The sequence below is a fragment of the Peromyscus californicus genome, unplaced genomic scaffold (assembly GCF_007827085.1).
Source record: "Peromyscus californicus insignis strain IS unplaced genomic scaffold, ASM782708v3 Scaffold_14__1_contigs__length_90479793_seg_1, whole genome shotgun sequence".
In the NCBI taxonomy this organism is placed as follows: domain Eukaryota; kingdom Metazoa; phylum Chordata; class Mammalia; order Rodentia; family Cricetidae; genus Peromyscus; species Peromyscus californicus.
In genome coordinates this window covers 1,946,836-1,973,046 of record NW_026294435.1, presented here as the reverse complement: position 1 = coordinate 1,973,046, position 26,211 = coordinate 1,946,836, and the positions used below count along the sequence as shown (strand labels likewise).

At 33.6% G+C, this 26,211-nt stretch overlaps 1 protein-coding gene across 4 annotated transcripts in view; it reads right to left on the bottom strand.

The window, feature by feature from the left end:
- Positions 1 to 26,211, bottom strand: part of Cdh19 (cadherin 19) — a 108,611-nt gene that overhangs the window by 12,163 nt on the left and 70,237 nt on the right. For all 4 annotated transcript variants that reach the window (XM_052736451.1, XM_052736450.1, XM_052736448.1 and 1 more), the window contains exons 8-9: positions 20,185 to 20,306; positions 6,785 to 6,906 (exon numbers count right to left, since the gene is read on the bottom strand). In XM_052736451.1, the coding sequence (XP_052592411.1) occupies positions 6,785 to 6,906; positions 20,185 to 20,306 (244 nt within the window). The remainder of the gene's footprint in view (positions 1 to 6,784; positions 6,907 to 20,184; positions 20,307 to 26,211) is intronic.

Genomic DNA, 26,211 nt, shown 5'->3' with positions numbered 1-26,211 from the left:
TTGTCAGAGATTAATTACAAATTGTTATTGGTCTTAGTCAATATCTTTCTAAAAGAAAAAAGGGTGATATGTTATAAATATGATAGGTGAAAGTATAGATTATTGAATCTACTTTTCAAAAGCAATTTGTTTTAAATTGCTATAGATTTTAGTTTATTAATACAAATTTAAAGTTAATTTTGTTATACTATATGTATATTTCTACTCTTGTTTAAACTATTTTGTGCAACTCTTTTAAGATTGTAGTGTATAGTTGAGAAATACAGATTAATAATTAGTCATCTATAATAATCAAACTTATAGTCATGTTAGGTATACATAGATGTATTTCAATAAGGTAGGTAATCTTCAAATACTTCAAAGACTTACAGAATATAACATTTAAAATGTTTTAAAAGCTTCTACTTTTCTTGAAACTGAGACAGATCTGCTCCTGACAGGACCAATTATTTCAAGGAGAATGATGGTCATTGCTCCAAAAATGGAGTTTGCTTTCTTTGTGGCAAAAGTTAGCCACTTGGTGAAAAAGTGCCCTTGTTTTGACTGATGGACAGTATGTTGTATAAACTGGACATGTAAGACCCATAGGAAGGTGACCCCTGAACTTTGCAATTTGAGATAGTTACTCAGCTTCACAAAAAAAAAAAAACCTGCCAGAAATTCTATAGGACACAGAGAGAAGTAACTGAGAGACTCTAGGCCTATAGGCTGAAGAAGATTGCCCACACTTTGCAAAGGAACTTTGGGTGACTGTCTAGGCACCGAGCTGTCTCTGTCATTATACTTTTTTGGAAATTGCTTACAATGTTCTTCCTGCTTACTTAAGTAATATTGTATCCTTTTGAGGTCTTTGATATAATTGAAAACTAGATAGTTGTAATTAATGTTTTTCTTGGTTATGATAAGAGATAAGTTAGACATGAAAACTTGCACTCACAAATATTTGATAAATAGAATATTTTCTTTCAATTTGCCAAATATAAATGGACTGGATATTGTAACTGTGATTCTTGCTTGATAATTGTTCTATTATATGTAATTTTACTATGTTAAAGTTAAAATCTTCCTTTTTGATTGTACAGAAAAAGTGCTGTGGGATGTCTTTCTGTATGTTTTGAATATGTGTTGCTCTGATTGGTTGATAAATAAAGTCATTTGGCCTTGGCAAGGCAGCTTAGAGGCAAGCAGGAAATCCAAACAGATGGACAGGAAGAGAAAGGAGAAGCAAGGCAGACTCTGCTAGCCACCACCAGGAGAAGCAAGATGTAAGCCACAAGCCACGTTTATAGAAATGGGCTGATTTAAGGTAAGAGAGGTAGCTAGCAAGAAGCCTGCCACGGCCATAGTTTGAAAATAATATAAGCCTCTGTGTGTTTACTTAGGTCTGAGTAGCTGCAGGCCTGGGCAGAACATAGAAAAACTTTCAACTACAAATGCTATTATCACATGTACTTTTTCGTAAAACCAATTTATCAACATCATTAGAGATATTGCAAAATACCTAGATTTCTTTCTTCTTTACTTCATTCTTTATTATTAATCTTCATCTGATAGCCAGCTATTATGATTTGTAGATGCAATTATGATGATATTGACTTCCTGTTCATACACATTTTTAGAATTATTAGCTTTTGTTATTAATGTAGTTAGTTTTGTAATTGATTTTCAGAAACAGTACATTTAAAGTTTACAGGCAATGTATGATTCCCTTTGACCCACAAAGATTATACGCAAACATGCAGAATCAAATAAATGTCACTCTGAATCTCAAATCATAAAACTGTAAAGAAATGCAGATACAATCAAATCAGTTCTTAATTATTTTATGGCAAGACATAAATTTGTTCATTACATTCAGAAAAAAGATAAACTAGTCATGATCACACAGTGAGATTGTGATTAATTATGAAAATTAAAGTAAATTGATTATGATACTTATTATTTTCTACTTTCTATAAACAAAATTCTTTTTCAAAGTGTTTCAAACAAAACTTTACTTGAGTGTAAGATGAAAGATCCAAATTGGCAAGTTATACTTCTAATAACAGTTACTTTTCCACATGAGTGCAAAACAAAGGGTTATGAATTGGTAGCAATCTGTAGATTATATGCCCATATTGATTTTTACTTTCCTAATAATTTGCTTTTAGTTAAATTATAATTATATAAATATATGATAGAAAGAAAATTTTTATTCAACCTATGCTTATGGTAATAAATTGGGTATTACATGATAGTAAGGCAGTATTTTTATTTTAATATAGTTTATGATTTTGTTTAGGTTAATGAGGACAGGAGTTATTATTAGTCCATATTGTGCTACTTGCAAATTCTCTAAACTCAAACACTTGGCTATGTTTGAACATAAAACATTCCTTTGTAGGCTTACCTGGACTAGCTTTTTAGAGAGCTTTTGAACATCTCTACAATTCTATTATGTCCTCATGAAGAAAACTTTCTCTGGTGAGATTAGCATGAGATGGTTTTGCAGATCATTACTGATCACACTGACTGTCTGTATTTGTTGAAGTAAAGCAAGATAAATAACAAATCATAAAAGCCACATTTACCTTGATGGCTTGCATATTGTCAATCATTCAATGTGAAGTTGTTTGGTAAACACAAACTGTTTGAAAAATATTTCCTTTTTGTAACTGAATGCTTCAGAAGATGAAAGCCTTTGATTTTATATGTATTTTCTAATATGTTTAATTAAAATTAACAAAAATGCACTGTTCATATTACAAATAAATAAAATAGGTCACTTTAAAAAATAGATGCATTTATATTTGCTTCATAGGTGGATTAGCAATAAGATATATGTCATTTCATTAATTTTAAAAATAGGAACCCATTGACATAATCAGTCCTTAATATATCTGAGGTACTATTAAAACAATACATTAAAATTTGAGTATATATAGATTTACTAAAAAAGAACTCTTTAAGACATTCATATGATCATATTACTTTTTTTAAAAAAATTAACAATGGAAATCATGCATTTCATTGTGCAGATAAATCTAACAATGTGCTGTTGCTTAGAGTTCATTAATTATCTAAGCTATTATATTTAGCTAAGTCAGGCTTATTGAGGGCCTCAAAATTATTGTGATTGTCAGTAACAAATTATAAGATTTAAAATGTAAACAAACTATTCATGGATTTAGGAAGCAAGTAATAGAAATAATCTCAGACTATAACCAGTTTTGATAGCTCTCTTTGCTCTCTGGACAGAATTTTGTCTAAGTTCCCCTTACATGATACATTGGATTTCCTGTCTATAATTATTTTTGAATTCTATGATGAAAATTCATGTAAATATGGTAAATACATAGTATTTAATGTGAAATATTTAGAAATATTTTTTAAAAGGGAATGAAAATAAGAAATAAAGAGAAAAGGAAAGGACATGACTGTTCCTAGGTATGGAAGAGGATAGAGTTTATTGTAGATTAATTAGGAGAGCATAGCCAGAGGCATGGATATCTGGAAGAGTCCAAAGTGGACATGACAAGATTGAGCTGTGCCTTGTGGGGAATGGGAGGGGAGCAGAATCCAGGTGCAACAGCCTGGAGGCCAAAGGTACAAAAACTTTGTAATGTGTTACATAATTTCTTCCTTCCCTTTCCTCCCTCCAAATTCTCCCATATAAATTAAAATTTATTGCCTCCTTTTTCAATCTTTGCTGTTACAGACTTCTATGTATATGTGTATATATATTTGGAAATATGAAAGTACAATGTCTTTCAGTGTCAACTGAAGAATCAGGTAGTAGGCCAGCGTGCTCTTCCCTGAGGGCAAATATTCTGAGTCTCTCAGCATTCCTTTGCTAACTATAGTCCTTTGTGCAGTCTTTATGGACATTTCCCTGTCCATGTCAGCTTGCCTATTATTATTACCCTTGTTGGTTCATGTTTAGGCATTGATGTTGGTGAGATGCAATAATGTTAAAGACCTAAATGCCTCTCATAAGTTGTCTCATCTTCTCAGTTTTCTTTAGAGTTCTTCCTTTATTTGATCAATAAATATTGTTGTTTTCAAATAATATAACCTTCACAATCTTACTACTTATATTTATTCGTTGTGTGGAGTATGCATGTCATAGCATACATTTGAAGGTGAATATGTGTCCCTGTGATAGAATGTGAATTATAAGCTTATCAAAAAACTTTACCCATTACAACATCTATCCAGTTCTATTATTTTCTTTCCGAGACAGTGTCATTTGTTAATTACAGATATCAGGTATTTCTATTGCATCATTTGTTAACTATAATTATTTTAAATTTGTAAAATATGCATTGTTGAATTCAATAGGAACTTACTTCTTTCCCTGACCCATGTGCAGGAGATTTAAATGAAGGCACTTTCCTCCTCCTCCACAGACTCCTTTATGTGGTTTCTAGGTTACCAGACTCTCTATTTCCCTAGGTTTTCAAATATTTTCATCCCTGTCTTCTTAGTCTCTAGACAACACTGTCTTTAATATCTCACAGATGACTGATACATTCAAATTTATCATGTCAAGCAAGGACTTTTCCTTTTAATTGTATATTGATGTTCAGGAGTCTACACAACAATTTAAAATTTCACAGATCTAATCTTCATTTCTTTACTTTGTTTCTTCCATGTATTTTTTTCAACCTGGCAAAACACATTTGTTTCTTACAGATATATTGGCTGAAACATTAGAATGTATTCATAATTCACTTTTTCTAACTGTAGCATGATTCCAGTCTCTTACAAAATTTCTATTCTCAAATTATGTCAAGGATCCTGTTGCTTCCACTACTGCCTTTGATACCTTCATGTTGTAAGACCTCAACCTCTCTTGCCTTGTAATCTGATAACTGGAAGGGATGTCTTACTATGGATGTGTTCCTATTCATGTCAGCATGTAAGTATGTGTCCAGAAAACCATATGAAATCTTTCCATTATTCTTGTTTAAATGTTTTAATAATTTCAGAGCTTATTCAGAGAGATATAAAATAAAATCTAGTGTTAAGCTCGTAAACTACCATGGCTTGTACTCTGTTATTTCTTTGAGACCTACTGATTCTTTTCAGTGTTGGTTCTGCTCTAAACACATTGGACAGTCCCTTGCTCTAGCTGCCTATCGACTCTAACCACTGTCAGTATCAGGCCAATGTCACTTTTTCTGCCACTCCCCTGGATAATTTTGAAGTTCAATACACTCACTCCTTTCTCTTTCCATTTCAGAACTTCATTAAAATAGTCTTATGTTAATGGAATTTTCCCTAAATATTCTATTCACAGTTTTTCTTTTGGACTCCTAGATTTATATCAGAAATGATTCTTCATTCAACACTTATAAAACATAAATATGTACTATCATAATAACTAATGTTTATAATTAAATGAGATAATGATAGCAGTTGACAATCCTGTATTAAACTTTAAACACAAAATCAGTAAGTAAATGTCTGCATGTCTATGCTTTATATTTCTTGCTCCATGTTAAGCATAGAACCCTTTTCTTGCTACAGTTATTTTTACATGATCCTTTTTCTCAATCTCCACTGATATATATCATTTTTCCAATAGCTTCTAGGGCAGAACTTATAACCAACACATTATTTCTTAATACTTGTCAGTCAGGCTGTTTATGAGTCATTTGTGTTTAGAATACAATTCTAAATTCTTTTTTCCAGTTCAAGTCATTTATGATGTGCTACACAGATCCTAAGTTTATTCTGGCAATCACTGTACCCTCTTACACATCATTGAACTCAGTTTTTAGGGACTACAATTGCTCTAAAACATTTATATTTTAGAAATTTTTCATGCACTGCATCTCTCTTTATTCTTCCATATTCATCACACATATGTACTTGTTTGGCCCCTGAGAGATAGAATTCTGGAAGGAAGACAAGATAATTTTTGTGCCTATTAGTCTCACTGTAGTAAGTTTGGGTGAAAACATTGCTGATGTGTCAAACTATCCTATGTTTCTGTGTGTATTAAAATATGTATACTTAATATTCATATAAATAAATATATATACTAATATATAACATGTAAACATATATTATATATAATATATGACTATATAAGTATATATGCCAGGTGGTGGTGGTGCAGGCCTTTAATCCCAACATTCGGGAGGCAGAACCAGGCAGATCTCTGTGAGTTCAAGGCCAGCCTGGTCTACAGAGAGAGCTCCAGGACAGGCACCAAAACTACACGAAGAAACCATCTCTCGAAAAAGCAAAACAAAATTTAAAAAAGCATATATAATATAGTATGTAAGTATATATACTGTGTATAAAATTAAATAGCTTCATCTCTTTAAATGAGTTATTTCTGTCATACTTACACATGGTATATTTTATTATTTATTACAATATTGCATTAGAATCATTAAATACCATATTTTAATGTAGTAGAATGAAACATTGGTAAATTTGAAATAAAAGGATTACTATGGAATAATAATTTTTGTTGAAGCAGTTATTTCTACCTCTCTTAAAATAGATTGCTTTGTTCATGATAACAATTTAAGATTTTTATGAAGTAAAATACCACTGAAGACATATAGAAATATAATATTATATTCTTTAAAATTTCAAAATGAGAAAACATAATAAAATTTTATATAGCATATTTACACATGCAATGCAATGAATACAACATATGATTTACTTAAGGTAATATAAAAATAATGCTTTGTATTAGCAATTATTATATATTATATTTAGAGAGAATAGCATAAGAAATGCTCTGTTGCTTGGGCTACATTGATCTAGTCTTTTATCTTACCTCACCAAATTCAGCATTTTCACAAACGTAAGTCTCGTAGTACTGAGAGAACTCAGGAGCATGGTCATTAATATTAAAAACTTGTACATATACAGGAGCTGAAGAGATCTGTTGTACATTGTCTGAAAATTAAGATATAGCATACAATTAGTTATATCTCTATATAAAAATCATGCAAAAATTGAATTAGAAGCTTGTTGTACACTGATATATTTACCTGAGGACAACTAAGGATGGGAACTATATAATCCATACATTTATCAGTCATAGAGGCTAGAAAAGGAATCTATGCTCAATTCTAGCACCATTTATTGTTTTTCTTCTACATGCTGTGGCTTTAGCCCATGATAAGAAAAAAGTGGATAAAATATTCTTCATTGGACACTGTGCTGACAGTCAGAAGCTACAAGAAGTCTTTCTATGAGTCCATTGAATTGTAGTGAGAGGAAATTACTACTCTTGTCAATGTCTCTGATAGTCATATTGGCACTAGAAAACTACTTAGAATTATAGACTGCCTGAGGTCCTAACATAACTGAAAATCCTTTATAAGGCCATAGCAAAACATCACTCTGATACACTTAAATTAAGTCATAACGTATAAAGTGTAAATGAGTACTTAGTACAGAATGCACATACAAAGTCACATATCATTAAAAAGAAAATAAATCTTTAAAATTATAGAAATAAGGAATATTAAACAGTGATCTTTAAAATGTCTTTGTGTCTTAAAATGAACAATTACTTTTAGTGGGTTTTTTGTGGGCAAAGGAGCATTTTTTTTTATATATTTCCATATCACATTTCATCATCAAAAGCAGTTAAAGCAGCAACTTGAACAGAAAAAGAATCTGGAGGGGGGAGCTGATGAAGAGTCCATAGAATAACACTGCTTACTACCTTGATCTTCCTTGAATACTTAGCCTGATTTCTTTTAACACTAAGTTCTGTGGAATAATGATTTTGTATACTGGTTTAATAAAACACGGATTGGACAGTAGCCAGGCAGGAAGTATAGGTAAAATAAGCAGACAAGGAGAATTCAGGGAAGAAGAAGGCTGAGTGAAGAGATTCCAGCCTGCTGTCCAAGGAGCAGCATGTAATGGCACATAGGTAAAGTCACAGAACATGTGGCAACATTTAGATTAATAGAAATGGGCTGAGTTTAAGTGTAAGAGCTAGTCAGTAGTAAGCCTGAGCTAATGGCTAAGCACTTTTAATTAATATAAGCCTCTGTATGTTTACTTGGGTCTGAGCGGCTGCAGACCAGGAGCGACACAGAAAACTTCTGGCTACAACTAAGGTCCACCAGCCCAGATGTGGCATTACCCCCTGTTATATGGGTGCTCCCACTTCAATAATCTATTAGGAAAATGTACTATAGGCTTGCACCTATGACAATCTGATTGGACATTTTCTCAGTTTAGGTTTCCTCTTTTCTGGTGACTCTATCATGTGTCAAGTTGATAAAAGCAAAACGAAAACATGAAAAAGGCAGCATTCCTGATGCACCCTCAGACTGTGTTAGTCTACTTTTCTTGCCAACTTTACTCCATACCTTCTCACTGGGAACTCAACCCTGCTGAAGCTGGATACCAGCAGTATTGGTGCTGAGATTCAAACCCATATTCCTTGGAATACAAACCAGTGATCACAATCACTAAGTCTTATCTCCAACATCATGACTAAAATATTTACATAGGAGACCTTCAAATGATCTCCACATTTATTTGTCACTGTCATCATTTGGTTATGTTTCATATATATATGAAACTTCCATCTGCTACCAGGCCTCAGATCTGAATGCCACAGGCAATTGGGCCCTAAACACTGCCTGTGTTAGACCCCACTGCCAGCCTTCTCTGTCCTTCAGGCAGCCCCTGTGCCCTCACTTGTAACCATGTGGGCTTCTTCCATACCTCCTCATGAACAATTTTCAGCCTTGCTTCCTTTCCCTTTGGGTTGCAGGCTTCTCCTAGATCCCCCTTTTGGGCTGCTGCCATGCCAGGCAGGCCACCTGAACACATACTCATACTTTTACTGCTGCTGCCACTGTAACACACTCTCAGCCCCCAGCTACATAGCAGTAGCTGCAGTTGCCCTTGGCCAAGCCATGCAATGCTCTCATTCTCTGCCCAGCTGTACAGCACAGGATCAGCTAGCCTCACACTTTATTGTTGTCAACAGATCTGTTGAGTAAACTGGTAATTCCTAAAAGGGGAATTTGTTTAAAAAAAAAGATTTTTCCCAGTGTTACAAATGGGAAACTATATGACTATGCATGGAGTTAGGTTTTCTGCATGGTTCCACAATGAATGCATTGAAAATTGAAAAATTAATTGAAGGGGTAATCAACTTAGCTGGAACTGACATAATGTTAATTATAATTTTGTCATCTTGGTAATTCATGTTTTATCCTTAAAAGGGGGGTTTGATATCTGTATCAAATATGAAAAAATGACTGATAAGACACAATCTTTAGAAAGACATACTAATAAAACTAAGAAGAATACACATGCACAGACAGAAGAATTTAGAACAGAACCTACCATAACATTGTATTATGAAACTGAAGAGGAACATTATGTTATTAGAAAATCAAACTTAATTTATCCAGTTACCATTCAAGAATGATCACCAGATTATATGTACCCTCAAGGCTCTTCAGAAGTTATCTGGGATCCTAAGAAATGTTAAATTGGAAAAGATTCAAGGAAAGAGTAGTTTCATATGGTATGTATTCACCTTTTGTGAAACAGATGTTAATTAAATTCTTGGGCAACTCAGAACAGACTTATTCCACAAGACAGGAAAGATTTAGCTACAGCAATATTGGAAGCTGGTTATCAGTTACAATGGAAATTATGGTGGAAAGAGGAGGTAAATGTTCAGTTTCTAAGAATTGAAACTATTTCAGGTTAGCAAAGTATAGGATTGGTTGAGTGTATGGTGCCAGAAGGACAGGTAGGTAGATTAAGACATTTGAAGCTAACATAGCAATGAATTTATGGGGACATGATTTATTACAGCAGTGGAAAACCCAGAATAACATTCCACCAATCTCAGGAAGAAACCATAAACTAATGTATACTTCTGAGAAAAATATCAAAAATATCAAGAACAGTCACTGACCTTCCGAGTTGTCCAAGAAAAAGGCACAAACCATCTTACTTTTAAAATGGTTAATTGACAGGCCTGCATGGGTTCAGAAATGGACTTTAACATCAGAGAAATTGCAGGCCTTAAAATAGCTGATACAGGAGCAACAAAATGCTCAGCATATTGAAGAATCAACCAGACCCTGGAATTGTCCTTTATTTGTTATTAAGCAGGGCAAAACAGCTCCTGATCATTCAAAGATATTAATAGTCCAACCTTTAAAATGGTTAAGTGAGAAACCTGTCTGGGTAGTGCAATGGTATTTGACATCTGAAAAATCCAGAAAATAGAACATTAATACAGGAACAATTAAATGTTCAACATATTAAAAAATTGACTACTCCTTGCAATGCTCCTATATTTGTCATTAAAAAGAAATTTGGAAAATGGAGAATATTATCAGATTTAAGAGCCACATAAATAAAGTGATCTAGCCAATGGTCACTTTACAGCCTGGAATTCCATAGTCTATTATGGTGATTCATTTAAAGGCTGCTTTTTTTTCTGTATCTTTACAAAAATATGATAGACAAAAGTTGCCTTCATTTTGCCTAATAATAATAATTGCCAGGCTGTTAAAATGTATCAGTGCAAATATTTTCCACAAGGGATGCTAAACAGCCCTATGTTGTACCATTATTTTATACAGTAACTATTAGAAATAATTTGTAAACAGTTCCCTCAACTTATAATTAACCATTACATGGATGAGATCTTACTAGTGATCAGAGTACTATACCTTAAAAATATATGAAGAGCTAAAGAAAAATCTGCTCTTGAGATTACAAATTGCTTCTGAAAAAAACACAAATTGGAGATTCTACTAAATACCTAAGATATAAGATAGTTTTACAAAAATTCAATCACAGAATAAACAAACTTGGGGAGACACATTATGAACTCTTAATGATTTTCTTTTTCTCTTTCTTTCTTTCTTTCTTTTTTGGTGTGTGTGTGTGTGTGTGTGTGTGTGTGTGTGTGTGTGTGTGTGTGTGTTTGTTTGTTTTTTTTCAAGAGATGGTTTCTCTGTGCAGCTTTTGAAGCCTGTCTTGGAACTCACTCTATAGACCAGGCTGGCTTCCAACTCAATATAGATCTGCCTTCATCTGCCTCCACAGTGCTGGGATTAAAAGACTGTATAATGGCTGGCTGGCTTAATGATTTTCAAAAATTGCCAGAAGATAGCAATTGGCTACAGCCCACAATTGGATTAACTTCTAAAGAACTAAAAAAAATAGTTCAAACCTTATAAGGAGATAAAGCCTTAAATAGTCCAAGATAATTATGAGCTGAGGCTGAACAGGAATTGGCTTTGGTAGAAAAGCAATTACAGTATGTAATTCTGAATCCTTTGGATTCAGAACTTGATTGTATTCTTTTGTTTTGTTTTGTTTTGTTTTTGGACAGGGTTCCTCAGTGCAGTTTTGATACCCATTCTGGATCTTGCTCTGTAGACAAGGCTGGCCTTGAACTCACAGAGATCTGCCTGGCTCTGTCTCCCATGTGCTGGGATTAAGGTGTGCACCACCACTGTCCAGCCTTTGATTTTATTCTTGTTATTGTAATTTATGTGCTTTCTCCCACAAAACTTTTTATACACAGAGAAGATAATATCTTAGAATGGATATTCTTGCCACAAAAACAGGGTAAAAAATTAAAGGCCTATGTAGAATTAATTTTGAAACAAAAATTAAAACTTCAACAATGAGCAGGAATAGACCCACCAGGAATTGTGGTGCTTTCTACTAATATGCTGAAATTGCCTCCAAATAGACAGAAAATCAACGTTGTTTAAGAGCTTGCACTCATTTCTTGGGAGATATTAGCAACAAATATCCCAGAAGCAAGAAACTTCAATTTATAAAAAGAAATGATTGGATTTTTCCTCACTTAGTATGAGAAACACCTGTAACACGAATCTTAAATAGTCTTATTTATAAAAAACTCAGTAGCCAGGTATTGGGGTACATTCTGAAAGATCAGAGAAGCAAAATAAGCCACAACTAATCTCACCTCACCAACTTTTCAGCCAATCCTGTTTCTTCAAATTGGAGGTCTCTGAGTCCTCATCTGAATGGATCTTAGCTGAACTACTTCTAAAAGCTTAATCAGGCTAGTTCTTGGTCCTCATGCCTTATATGCCTTTCTGCTTCCTGTCATCACTTCCTGAGATTAAAGGCGTGTGTCTTTCCAAAGCAAGACATGAGGTCTCAAGTGCTGGGATTAAAGGCGTTTGTTACCATGCCTGGCTGTTTCCAGTGTGGCCTTGAACTCACAGAGATCTGGATGCATCTCTGCCTTCAGAATGCTAGGATTAAAAGCATGTGTTACCACTGCCTAACCTCTATGTTTAATCTAGTGGCTGTTTGGGTCTCATACCCCCAGATAAGTTTATTGGGGTGCACAATATACCAACCACTAACAACAATTTCTAGAATACCTCATTCCATAAAGTTGCGAAAAGTAAGAAAATGCAAGTTATGTCAGGAAACTTAACTAAATCTGGCTCAAAGCCCTGATGATTCTGTTCAAAATTAAGAATTATGTGCTATACTCATGGTACTATTAGACGTTCCCCAAACTCTTAATATAGGAACTGACTTTCAATATTTTTAAAAATTGTTTTACATATTTAAACCACTGGACATATCCTGAAGTTGATTCATAATTAACCTCCCTATTTATTCAATTACAAGAAATAATCAGAAATAGAAATCAGATCCTATACTGGTTACTAGGCCCTGTAGCACAACATACTGATAAAATTGATCTGGTATTCATAGCAAATATGCTAGTAGCTTCAGAATTTCATGAGTAATACCATGTTATTTGCAAGGGATTAAAGAAAGATTTTTTTTACCACTTGGTAACAAGCAAAGGAAATATCCTACTTATTCTTTGTATAACCAAACCCCACTACCTGCAGGAAGTAATGTAAAATGTTCTCAAAGAAATTAAATTTGGCAAATGTATGTGTTTCTTTTTGCAGAGTTTGAAAAATTAAAATATATGCACCGTACCCTAGATACATATTCAGGATTTCATGGGCAACTGCATTGAGTTATGAGAAGGCTGATTCTGTTATTATACAATTATTAGACCTTATAGCCACCATGGGAGTACCTGTACAAATTAAGATTGACAATGATCTAGCATATGTCTCTAGTAAAATGATACAATTTTTCATATTACAGTATAAAATGTGTTACAGGTATACTACACAATCTACAGGACAAGCATTTATATAAAGATCTAATCACTCTTTCAAAGATATGCTTAATAAACAGAAAAGGGTAATAACATTCCCCAGAGATATATTGCACAATTATTTATGAGCTTTAATTTTCTTATGATAATGAGAATGACAGCTACAGAGAGATATTGGATAGTAGAAAAAACTGCTGAATTAAATTATCCTGTACACTTTAAGATGTGTTGGAATGGAACACATCTGTTTTCCTGAATGGAAAACAGGATATGTGTTACATTGTGGAAGAGGTTTTTCTTTTGCTTCCACAGGAAAAGAAAAGCTATGGAAACCATCAAAATTGATAAAGATTAGATTTGAACAAGAGAAACTTCTTGGTTAAGAGAGGTGATAGTTCATCAAATAACCTGGCCCTTCATTCTAAACTTATAAGGCTAACAAAAACAAAAAATCAGCTATCACCTGCCAAAATTGGAAACTCCCCAAAGTTAGGATTGGAGCATGGTTTTCTTTCTCTGTTTCCGGGAGAATAAAAGGATCCAATTAAGGAATCAGAAGATGATTGGACAAATGAGACATCTGAAGTAAAAGAGTGAATCATTCAGAGAAAATGTCCTGAGAGAATAAATTGGCCTAATGGTGTAGCATATTTCTAACTGGATAACATTTCATAAATCTTCCCAAGTGTTTGTTTCTGCTGTTCTCTAAAGACAAGTAATGCAAATGATCTTTCTGTAGTCCCAGTTCAATTAATGATTAAATCTATCTTTGGAGTTGAACTATGGCTGTCTCTGTCTCTAAACCCAAGCACGCTTGTTAAAGGAAAATCTGAAATCTCTGTCTTATGTCAACTGGTATGGGACAGAAGAAAAAAAAATAAAATTAAGGGACTATTCTGTTGCCACCAATCTCATAATTCCTTGGTTTTATTTTGACTATTTAAAAATTGTATTAAGATATAAATATTATTTAATAATGTATAACATATATATATATATATGCCTTCTTTTGCAAAATTAATGGTCATATAGAGTACTAGTTAATTCTAGAAATAGACTTCATCTTGTTTCTTGTACGTGATTTCAGGCTTGAGTCTGAAACAGTTAACTAGGAATTAAACTTGTATACCACAGTTGTGTTTAATAGACTGTGGTCCTTAAACCTCTCTAAAATCTGCTGCATATTACATTTAAAGTGTTTAAGTTTTCTTCAGTGAACCATTTCCTTCCTATCAGCCACCTTTGATGTCTCCAAAATAATGATGGGACTCCACAATGACAATTTTACCTCGATTGTGATAATGTCATTAAGGTGTTTAAAAACCATCCAAAAATCAACATTCAATTACAAATTACTCAAAACAATTTCAAGGTGATTACATGAGACTGTCCACCTACATGGACTACACCACCCAGGAATTAAGATAAGTTCTGCACTTTCCCAACACACAGAAAAAGGAAACTAGCTAGGTCTCCCAGGAATTGACCATTATCTCAAAAATTTTCAGTGCCCTTTAAAAATACCTTCACCCCCAAACAACAGAAAGTAATTTTAAGAACATTACATCCACATTCCCAAGAAGTGGAATGGGTACATTTTTGTCATTCCATGAATTACAGATGATTATCATGGCTTAGGGTGTATTTTTTGCAAGTTGTTATTGGTCATAGTCAGAAAGGAAACTAAGTAAATGAGATTAGATTCAGGGATAGCATTCTGAAAAGAAAAAAAAAGGGATATAGTAATATAAAGATAAAACGGTAGATTATTTCAAATAATCTTTCAAACTAAAAAACAACTAATAGTCTTAAATGTTTTATATTTGTGTGGATTTTTATATTTGATACAAATTTATGGTTATTTTTTGTTATACTGCATATATGTTTCCACCCTCATTTAAGATATTTTTTGTGTATTGATACAAATTAAAAGGTTATTTTTGCTATACTGTATATATATATACTCTTATTTAAGATAGTTTTGTATATTGACACAAATTTGTTTATTTTTATTTTAATATACTGTATATGTTTCTACTCTTGTAGTGTACCTATGTAGCTCATTTTAAAATGTAATGTAAAATTCTAGTCCTTAGAGGCTACTATTACAAACTTTTAAAAATAATTAAGAAATGTAGTTTAGCAGTTAGTCATCTATATCAATAAAGTCTGTGGCCATATTAGGTATGTTTTCCAGGTCAGAGATATATTTCAGATAAGCAGATGTCCTTCAAACACTTCAGAGACTTGCAAAATATGGCATTTAAGATGTTTTAAATACATGTTTTTCATGACAGTGAAGTATGTCTGCTTCTGTTAGTACCAATTTACTTCAAAATAAGATGATGAGTATCGAAGAATCTCCATATGGAGTTTGCTTTCATTGTGACAAAGTTATTAAGTGGGAAAGAACTTACCCTTGTCTCGATTGCTTACAGTTTGCTGTCCAAATTGGACAAGCATGACAGGACAAAAGGTGAGAGCCAAACATTGTCAAGACAAGATAGGACAGTTCCTCAAAATTCTGGCTTCACCAAAAAGTCTGTCAGATATTCTAGGCCTCTAGGTCAAAGAAAGATGTTTCAATGTTGAAGAGGAAACTTGCATGACTGTCCAGGCATCCAAATGTCACTGTCTTTTCTATAACATTGGAAGTTGTTGGCTCCACACTTTCTGCTTATTCAGGTAATATTATACCCTTCTTAGGTCTTTAATGAGGTTGAGGACAGTTTGCCTTGTTAGTAAATTCAGAAAAGACACTCACAAAAATATATAAAGTGTATAAGTTTGAGAGCCATAAAAGCTTAAATTGTTTATCTAAGAAAATGTTTTGAGGTCTAAAATGATCATTTTGGATTGATAATACAAGTTAGGATAGAAAGTGAATTAGGTACAAAATTTTATACAATGTTTGCTCCATTTTCTGTCCTGTCTTTCAGATAAGATAGGATATCACTTTTTTAATCCATTATTTATCATATCTTATCCAAAAGATGACACAGATAATGGAGTATTTTCTCTGAATTTGCCAAATGTAAATGGACTGGACATTGAGAATATAATTCTTGCCCAATAGTTGTTTTATTGTATATAGTTTTACTGAGTTGGAGCTAAAACCTTTCATTTGTATGTAAACAAAAAGGGGGAAATGTTGTGGGGTATTTAAATCACACTCATATACTCCCAAGACTGCCAGTAAAGTTTACTTTGAATCAGAGGGCAGAGCTAGATACTAGCTGACCAAAATTAGCCATTGATATTTGGGAGAACTGAGGACATATAGAGAGACACAGGAAGCAGGTATAGAAGGGTTTAAAGATTCTTGGCCCTTTTGGATTGAGGAAAATAGAGAGAGGGACAATGGCTGCTTTTCCACCATTTCTCTGATCTATCAATTTCTTAACCTAATATCTGACTCCTGAGTTTTTATTGGTAAACAATAATTAGATGAATACTTCAAATATGTAAATGTTGAATTAGTCATTTGAATGAGCAGTGGCTTTCTTACAATTTAATGATTTGTGTTAATGTTGACTCGACAGTGCTTAAATTTACCTTCCTCATATCTTTAAATTAAAAAAACAACAACTAAAAGACAATTTTGCTAGAGCTTTTTCCATATTGTTAACAATCATTAGATTAAAAAAATACAAAAAATACAAATTGAATAAACAAGTTTTTTTTAACCAAATATGCTTTTGTTAATTCTATTACTTTTTTATTTATAAAAATTAGAGCATTTTGATACTACAAATACTGACTATAGGGCCAGTTACATAGTTCATTAAACAAGTAGAACTGTCACCAAGTCTGAAGACCTGACATCTATACCTGAAATTCATTTAGTAATAAGAGAGAATAAATAGTTATTTTTGACCTCTTGATACGCACCAATATATGCATATGTGTGCTCACAAACTTATATGTACATGTATCACAAATAAACAAATATAAATAAAAAACACTGTCTAGAGTTTATAAAGATTCTTCCTAATCATTTATTTTTAGTACACCTAGTGTAAGAAGATAAATTATTTATTTTGCTCTCATCGTGTATGACAAAAGCTTGAAGTGACTTATTTCTAGAGTTTTGACAAATTATAATCCTTATAACCTGAAAGTTATTTCACAGAGAAATCTCTTTTTAGAATTATAATTTTTCTCTTTAACTGACTTGATTTATTTTTCACAATGGCTTTGCAGAGTGTCATAATAAGTCTCTTCATGTTTCTAACATGGAAAATCTTGGCATTTTCTGTCTGCCAAAACCAGTCATTATAATATTTCTGTTATCCTTTCCCATTTAATTAATCAAAAATTCAAAATCTAAGACCAAAGGAATCTGCCTTGCTTTAATATATAATTAACATATTGGAAAAAATGAACAAATATACTAAATTGGTTCTCTAGTCTAAAATGTCAATATTAACTAAAAGTAGTGAGTTATAAGACAGACATATCTTGTCATCTCTATAGTTACGTTAGTTAGGTTATTCAGATTTACAGATACATAGGTCAGATGGACAGGTAATCTTCAAACACTTCATAGACCTAGAGAATATGGCATTTAAATAACTTAGAATTCTGTTGACATGAGACACAATTGCTCCTGGCTGCACCAATTTGATCCAGAGAGAATGTTGGGCTTCTAAGACATTTCCATTTAGAAGTTTGTCTTCTTGGCACAAAATGGCCTACTGGGCAAAAAACTGCCCTTGCCTTGACAGCTGACAGTACGAATGCAATGCTGTCCTTTCTGGACAAGCGGGACACAAGGAAAGCGACCACTGTACTCTGCCAAGACAGGGTAAGATGGTCTTTCAGAATTCCTGCTTCTGAAAATGGTCTGTCAGATACTTTAGGCCTATAGCCAATTTAAATGCACCAACAATGCTGAGAAACATTAGGTGACTGTCCAGGCTGCCAGCTGTCTTGGTCTACTCTTGCAAGATTCCCAAAAGTTGCTTGCATTCATCTACCATTTCTCGGGTACCATTATATTCCTTCTCAGGTCTTTAATGGGATTGAAGATTAGCAGTTATAGTTACAACTTAGTAGATAGAACATATTAAGTATTAGATTCAGGTTCTTTAGGATAGGACACCTTTTGGAATGATCTTTGTAACATGCCATTTACCTATGCTCTATACTTCTCTGGATTTTAGTATGTGTTTCTTGCTTGATATTGTTTGCATTAGTTGTAGTTCCATCTTATCTAGGTCATTATTCCTGGATAATATTTGATAACCATTCCTTTCTATATAGTCTTGTATTAGGTTAGAACCTTCTTATTTAGACAAAAAGGGGGAGAAGCAGTGGGTAGCCATTCCAGCTTTGATCTGGAAGTTCTAACCCCCATTGAGACTTCGGCAACTGTCACGCCTACAAGGCAGGGCCAAGGGAGGTGCCTGGAGACCTGAGATCTGGATGGGCCAGCGCTCTCCCTGTGTTCCGGGACCCTGGATGGTGGAGGTGGGCCAAGCAGAGCTCCAGAGAACACCGCTGGACTGCGATACACCTTCCCCAGACCCTGAGACCTACCTATCCCTTAATTTGTAAGTTATGCCATTAAATAAATCTCCTTTTAATTAAAAAAAAAGACAGGCATATTCTTTGAGTCTTAACAAATGTTAACAAAGTCACAAACATTATTGTAATTATCTATAAAATCAATGACACGGAAAATACAATATTTTTATGTGGAATTTTGATCTTTCACTGTGCTACACTATGTTCATTGACTAAATAAAATTATTTTGGCAAGTTATATATATATATATATATATATATATATATATATATATATATATATATATATATATATATATATATGTAATTTTTATCTTTAATTAATATAGTTGATCAGATAATGATTAATTCACAATTTAATGGGCAAAAGCAAGCAACAAACAGGTATGATTAGATCTATTTTTATAATAAGAAAAGACATAATCTGCCTATTTCTGAATGATAAGGAAGCAGGGGAACAAAGGACTGGTCACTGCTGATAATATATGACTGTCTGAAAGTAGGAACTGTGAGCACAATTTCTAGATAAATTCATGTTTTGCTATATACAGATAACCAATAAATGTTCATTGAGTGTTTCACATTCTACACATTATCAGATTGAAACAATATTCATGTCAAATGTGCTTTGCTACTAATGTACAAAAATAGTTCTAATATTTCATTCAAAAATATGATAGAGACATTTGTGTTCAGCTTTTACATATTATCTACAAATGTATAAATAGTCTAATCTGTTAAGGTTAAAAAGAAATGACCAATAATTTCACTCAGTGGCTTAACTATTTGCACAGTTGTGAAACAAAGTTAAAATATTATTTTAGTAAATGGCAAATTTAGGAGACAATACCTAGTCAGTAGCATTATAACTATCTTTTCAAATGTACATGATTTTTGAATGCACATATTCTTTTCATTAAACATGCCATTTAAGAATAAAAATGGAGAATATATGCTAAAAGTTATAAAACATCTCTTAATTTTTATTGTCAATATAAATATTTAACTATCAAAAACCATGATGACACATTGCTATATAATGAATACATTTTAATTTAAACGTTATTTTCCAGTATACTGTGTGTTTTATTAATCTTTGTTTTTTATTAAGCCTATAATCGTTTCTTTTTTCCTTTTGCTTTTTAGAGACAGGGTTTCTCTGTGTAGTTTTTGTGCCTGTTCTGGATCTCACTCTTTAGACCAGGCTGGTCTTGAACTCACAGAGATCCACCTGGCTATGCCTCCTTAGTTGTAAGATTAAAGGTGTGTGCCAATGCCACCCTCCATAATTGTTAAATAAGAAAAAAACAGAATTTAGTAGTGAGGTCATAGGAAGCTTGAATAGTAGTGAGCAGTTACTAACTTAAAATGAATGACCTATATATACATACTAATTTTTATTTTAGTTTCTACAACATTTAACATATATAACTCTCTAATATCAAAATTGTATAATTGTTCACACATACAGCGGTTAATTGTGGGACTGGTTTATCAGGACTTACATGCTTCTGTAGCTGTGACACTCAGGTTGTACCAAGCACTGACTTCCCTGTCAAGGAGGTTAGTGGTAATTATTGTTCCATTGTCATTGATATGGAACATTTTGCTTCCAGTGAGTGAATATCTGCACCAAAAGAAAAAGAGATATAAAACAGATAGTATTATTTAATTTATAGCAATTTTATAGGAAGCGCCCACTTTCAAAGCTGTAAGGTAAATTAAGTGTATTTTTTCCATAGGTAAGATGATGTTTAATAATTCCACCAAACTACATTCATATATTAGATTCTGGTCAGAATAAATGCTGTTTTAAAACAGCAATTAATTGGAAAAAAAAGAGACCTTGAATTTGAAAGAGAATAGGGGTCTTATATGGGAAGAATGAAAGGGAAGAAGCAAATGATGTGATTATATTATAATGTCCAAAACTAACATGTTGTTTGTTGTTGTGGTAGCCACAGAAAAGTATAGTCCTTACCCCTCATAAGGGAAGCTTCTCTTTGCAACAGATACAGACCATTACAGAAAATCACAACCAATCACAGAGCTCTGGGGCCCTGTCCTGGTGCACATTGCTACAAAACACTCCCACACCTCCTGCTCATGGAATCTTGCTGATGAAGGAGCAGAAATATTATAGGAGTCAAAGGATCAGGAAAAAAAATTGTGAGATTATTTTTGCCAGTAATGACAGAAGCTACAGCCTTGAAATCTCATCTTCCTGACTGTGGAAACATGAGCTGACCAAGGACAATATCAGTTTACATGCCAAAGTCGATGTGAAAATCCTAAGGAGATTTCAACCCTACACAAAAAATTGCAGGTAACTAAAGAATGCTGAGGATGGGAGAAATAATCTTACCCAGGGAGGAACATACAAAATGGTATCAAATATCAAATGGTCAACTGTGAAAACATGTATACAAGTATACATGTACACAATATGTATACACATACATATGTATATACATATATTCATGTGACAACAATTAATAAAAACAGAGATCATGGATTTGAAAGAGAACAAAGAGGTTATATATGAATGGAAGAATAGTATAATTATATTACAATCACAAAAATAATATAAGAATAAGCTGTCGATAGACAAGCTTGATTGTCTGAACCAAAATGGGAACATTAAATAATCATCACAGCCCTCACTAATAACATTGTGACTTTGCTGTCGAGTGTAGATTCTCTGCCCCACCCCTCCAAGAAGAAACAAAAGCTTGTGACCATTTTGTATGGCTTATCTGGAAACTTTTGTAAATCGTATGTTTTAGTAAAGTTTTTTTTTTTTGTTATTTTCCTTTAAAAAAAAAAAAAGAAGGCCATTCAAATTAAGCTAGATAACAAGGAGAACCCTCAGAGGGATGCATGGATCACCATGGAAAAAGGAAATAGATGAGATCTCCTGAGTAAACTTGGGGAAAGGGAGGGCAATAGAGGGTAGGGGATGGGGCATGAGAACATAAGGGAACAGGATGGTCAAGCTGGAACAGGGACAGAGTGGGAGAGCAATGAATGAGGTATCTTGATACAGGCAGACATTATGGAGATAGGGAGAAAACTTGTACTAGGGAAGTTCCCAGAAATCCAGAAGAATGACCCCAGCTTAGACTACTAGCAATAGTGGAAAGGGTGCCTGAACTGGCCTACCCAGATCAAGATTGATGAATACTCTAAATGTCATCATAGAGCCTTCTTCCAGTAAATGATGGAAGCAAAGGCAGAGGTCCACAGTCAAGCACCAGGCTGAGCTCCTGTAAGTCAGTTGTAGAGAGGGAGAAGAGGAATTCTATGAGCTAGGGGCATCAAGGTCATGATGTGTAAATCTATTGAAACAACCAAACCAAGCTAGTGGGAACTCATGAGCATTAGACCAACAGCTGTGGAGTTTGCATGGGACTGGACTAAGCCCTCTGCATAAGAGAAACAGTTGTGTAGCTTGGTCTGTTTAAGAGGATGTGGGAGCAGGATCTAACCTTGATGCATAAGATGGCTTTTGGAGCATATTACCTATGGTGGGGCACCTTGCACACCCTTGATGTAGGGGGAGGAACTTGGACCTGTCTCAACTCAATGTACCAGGCTTCCTGACTCCCCATGAGAGATCTTACCTTTTTGGAAGAGGGGATGGGTGACTGAGTTGAGAGGAAGGCTGGTGGGGAGCAGGAGGAGGGATGAGAGTGGGGTTTGTGGTTAGTATGTAAAATGAACAAAAATTTTCTTAATAAAGACAAATGAAAAATATTTATGCTAGCGCAGATACACAGTGCTTACTCTCTCCATTGTTTCCTTATAGAAATCCTTGTCTTCATGCATTTATGCCAATTGTTTGCTAGTCCTTAATCAGAAGATTTATTATTCTTAGCCTGGAGTTGAGTTGAAAATTTCAATATGTGTTTTTCCTTTTATGATAACTTATAGTATTTCTTAGAAAAGATTACACACAGAAATCCAGGACAACCTAGATCACTGATTCTCAACTTTCAGTTCATGAACCCTCTGGTAGTCAGCCTTTCATAAGGGTCACACAACAGATATCCTGAATATCTGCCATTTATGTTACAATTTGTAGGATTACAAAAATTACTGTTATGAAGTATCAACAAAAATAATTTTATGGTTGGGGGTCAGCACAACATTAGGAAACTATATTAAAGGGTCATAGCTTAAAGAAGGTTAAGAACCACTGGCTTAGAACTCATACTGCTGCCCAAGGTCATTATAAAACCCACAGCAATCTTCCTGTCTCAGATGTCTAGCCACAGATGTTACATGCATAGGCCATCATGCTTGACTGTTACCTTGTTTTACAAAGTAGGAAACAAAGTCATAAAATTGATCAATAGTAAGACATTGTGTTCTTTTGACATTCATCATTAATTTCGAAGTGACAAATATAATTGGTAATTTCTCACTAATCAATTAAATTATATTTTGAAACAATATTCACTCTAAAGAGCTGTTACAAGATAATCTTCATGTAGAATCATCTGAAAATCTTTAAATCCAGTTTTGTTTCTATGCTTGAGAAATCTATTTATCTAATATCTTTAAGGAAACTATAATTACAGAAGATATCATCAGTTTCTCCAGGATGTTTGTTCATTTTCATGATCCAGCCTAAAGTTCTTCACTGCATTTCACTGTTGTATTTCCTTACTTGCCACCATACTTTTTCAACGTCTTTTATTTCAATCACTCTTTTATGTTGGAAAAAAAACAAACTTTTATATCAACTATTTTTAACTTTTACAATTTTTGCATGATTAATTTTACTCACTTCACACTGTTTTAATACATCTTGAGGCTCTCTTCTTTTATAGGTTATGTTTTCACACATTGAAGTTCTTTAAAAGTATTAGTTGTTTGTTTCAATAAAATGTCTTGTTTTGTCATTTTCTCAAGATCAAAATAATTGTTATACATTTTGGTCAAGAATAACCCAAGCATGGTGTTTCATTTTCACAGTATCATATCAATGGAACATAGTACTGACTCTGTCTTTCCCATAGTGATTGTATGTATACTTGATTACTTGATTAGGGCAGTGTCTGCTAATTTCTTCATCAGAGGATTCTTTTCCTCTATTTTTCTAAAGAACTCTTGAAAATAATTTGAAACCATCTGATTTCTTCTCAATCAATCACCCAGCACTTTTTCAACAACTCAGTAAAGGCAGAGGTGTTTGACATGCCCAGAGGAATTAATGATGATTTTTGCTCTTTTAATCATATGTATCCAAATGACCACATTGCTATAAATAATGACATGACTCTTTATATTGGTTTCATTTCATAAATAAGTTTTTACAATGATCATCCATGGATTTTGATATCTATTTTCCTGGGGAACACTTCATGTGAATATTGAAAGATAATCATGCAAAGAAGGCATTGAAGCTTAATTATAATAAAGGTGCCAAGCCAACATTATCTTCCTCCCCTAAGACTCCTGTATTAATCTGTTCTCTCTTTTTTAGCTTTATACATTTGTTTATTGACACAGACATTTATTTTATTATCATTATTTGAAAGTATGTGTGAGTGTGTATGTGTGTGTTTGTGCACACATGCCTACATTAATTTGAGCATGCACAACCTGTGAGTAGAAGTCAGAGGACAACTTTCATGACTTAGGTCTTTTCTTCTGCCATCCAAATACCATGAACATAACTTAATCAAATCATCTTCAGCATGGCAGAAAACAATTTGTTTCCCATCACTGGTCATCTTACTGCCTCACAGTGATATATATATATATATATATATATATATATATATATATATATATATATATATATATATATATATATATATATTTATAATCTGTCTATCTATCTATCATCTATTTTATGTATATATATATATATATATATATATATATATATATATATTCCTTTAACCTTAGTGTACAGGTAGAATAACATTACAATTACAGCCCAAAAAAACCATATTAGGGAAATAGCCATGTGCTGTGGGATGGTCAGTATGTGCTCTGATTGGTCAATAAATAAAACACTGATTGGCCAGTGGCCAGGCAGGAAGTATAGGCGGGACTAACAGAGAGGAGAATTGAGAGAACAGGAAGGTGAAGAAAGACACTGCCAGCCGCGCCATGACAAGCAGCATGTGAAGATGCCAGTAAGCCACGAGCCATGTGGCAAGGTATAGATTTATAGAAATGGATTAATTTAAGAGATAAGAACAGTTATCAAGAACCCTGTCATGGCCATAAAGTTTGTAAGCAATATAAGTCTCTGTGTTTACTTGGTTGGGTCTGAGCAGCTGTGGGACTGGCGTGAGACAGAGATTTGTCTTGACTGTGGGCCAGGTAGGATCAGGAAAACTCTAGCAACAATCAAGGAAAAATTTAGTTTGTAGAATGCATTACTCAGATGCAAATGTTCTCTGTCTGAAAGGGACTCATACACTCAGTGCTATCTAGGTATCAGTGGAATGATGGTTTCTTTCTTTTGAGATCATAAATGAAATGTGCTATAAAATTCTTCATATGTTTTTGTGTCAAAGTATATATATATATATATTCTTATGTGTGTATATGTCTATATATGTGTGTATATTTCAGATACACACACACACACACACACACACACACACACACACACACACACACACACATATATATATATATATATATATATATATATATATATATATATATATAGTTTTCTGATGAAACAAAATACAGTAATCCAGGATAAAGGAATATAATCTCATCTAAAAATGTACTCTCATGGGGTACAGCTATTGCTCTGAAGCCTATCACAGAGATAAGACCTTGCCTTTTCTGACTCCTGGTGCCCTGATAATCATAAACTTGCTGTGGTTTTTAGAAACATCACTTCAATATCTAAGTATACTGGCACATGATACTGTTCTCTCTGTGTGTTCCTCATAGTTTTTACATAACACAAACTATATCAGATCAAGGTATACCTTTGTCTTTTGCTTGTCTGTACCTCTAGAGTAACTATGTTCCAACAATATTCTGTTCCAAACAAATTGTGCAATGGATCAACATATCTTTTGAGAGAATTCTCAGCACAGATTATGTTTTAACTACTCTTGGGCAATTGTCTTCTCAGGAATATTTTAGGTGGTTGGATTAGAGCAAGAATCTGCTGTGGGATAATGCTTTTGTACACTGGTTTAATAAAACACTGATTGGCCAGTAGCCAGGCAGGAAGCATAGGTGTGATAAGCAGACAAGAGAATTCTGAGAAGAGGAAGGCTGAGTCAGGAGACACCAGCCTGCTCTCCAGGGAGCAGCATGTAATGACACATAGGTAAAGTCATGGCAACATATAGATTAACCGAATGTGCTTAGTTTAAATGTAAGAGCTAGTCAGTAGGAATCCTGAAATAATGGCCAAGCAATTTTAATTAATAGAAGCCTATATGTGTTTACTTGGGGGATGCAAGTGGGAAAGATTTGTCCTGACCGCTGGCAGGCTGGTTACAGGAAAACTTCAGCTACAAGAATCTTCTGCTAATTCCTTG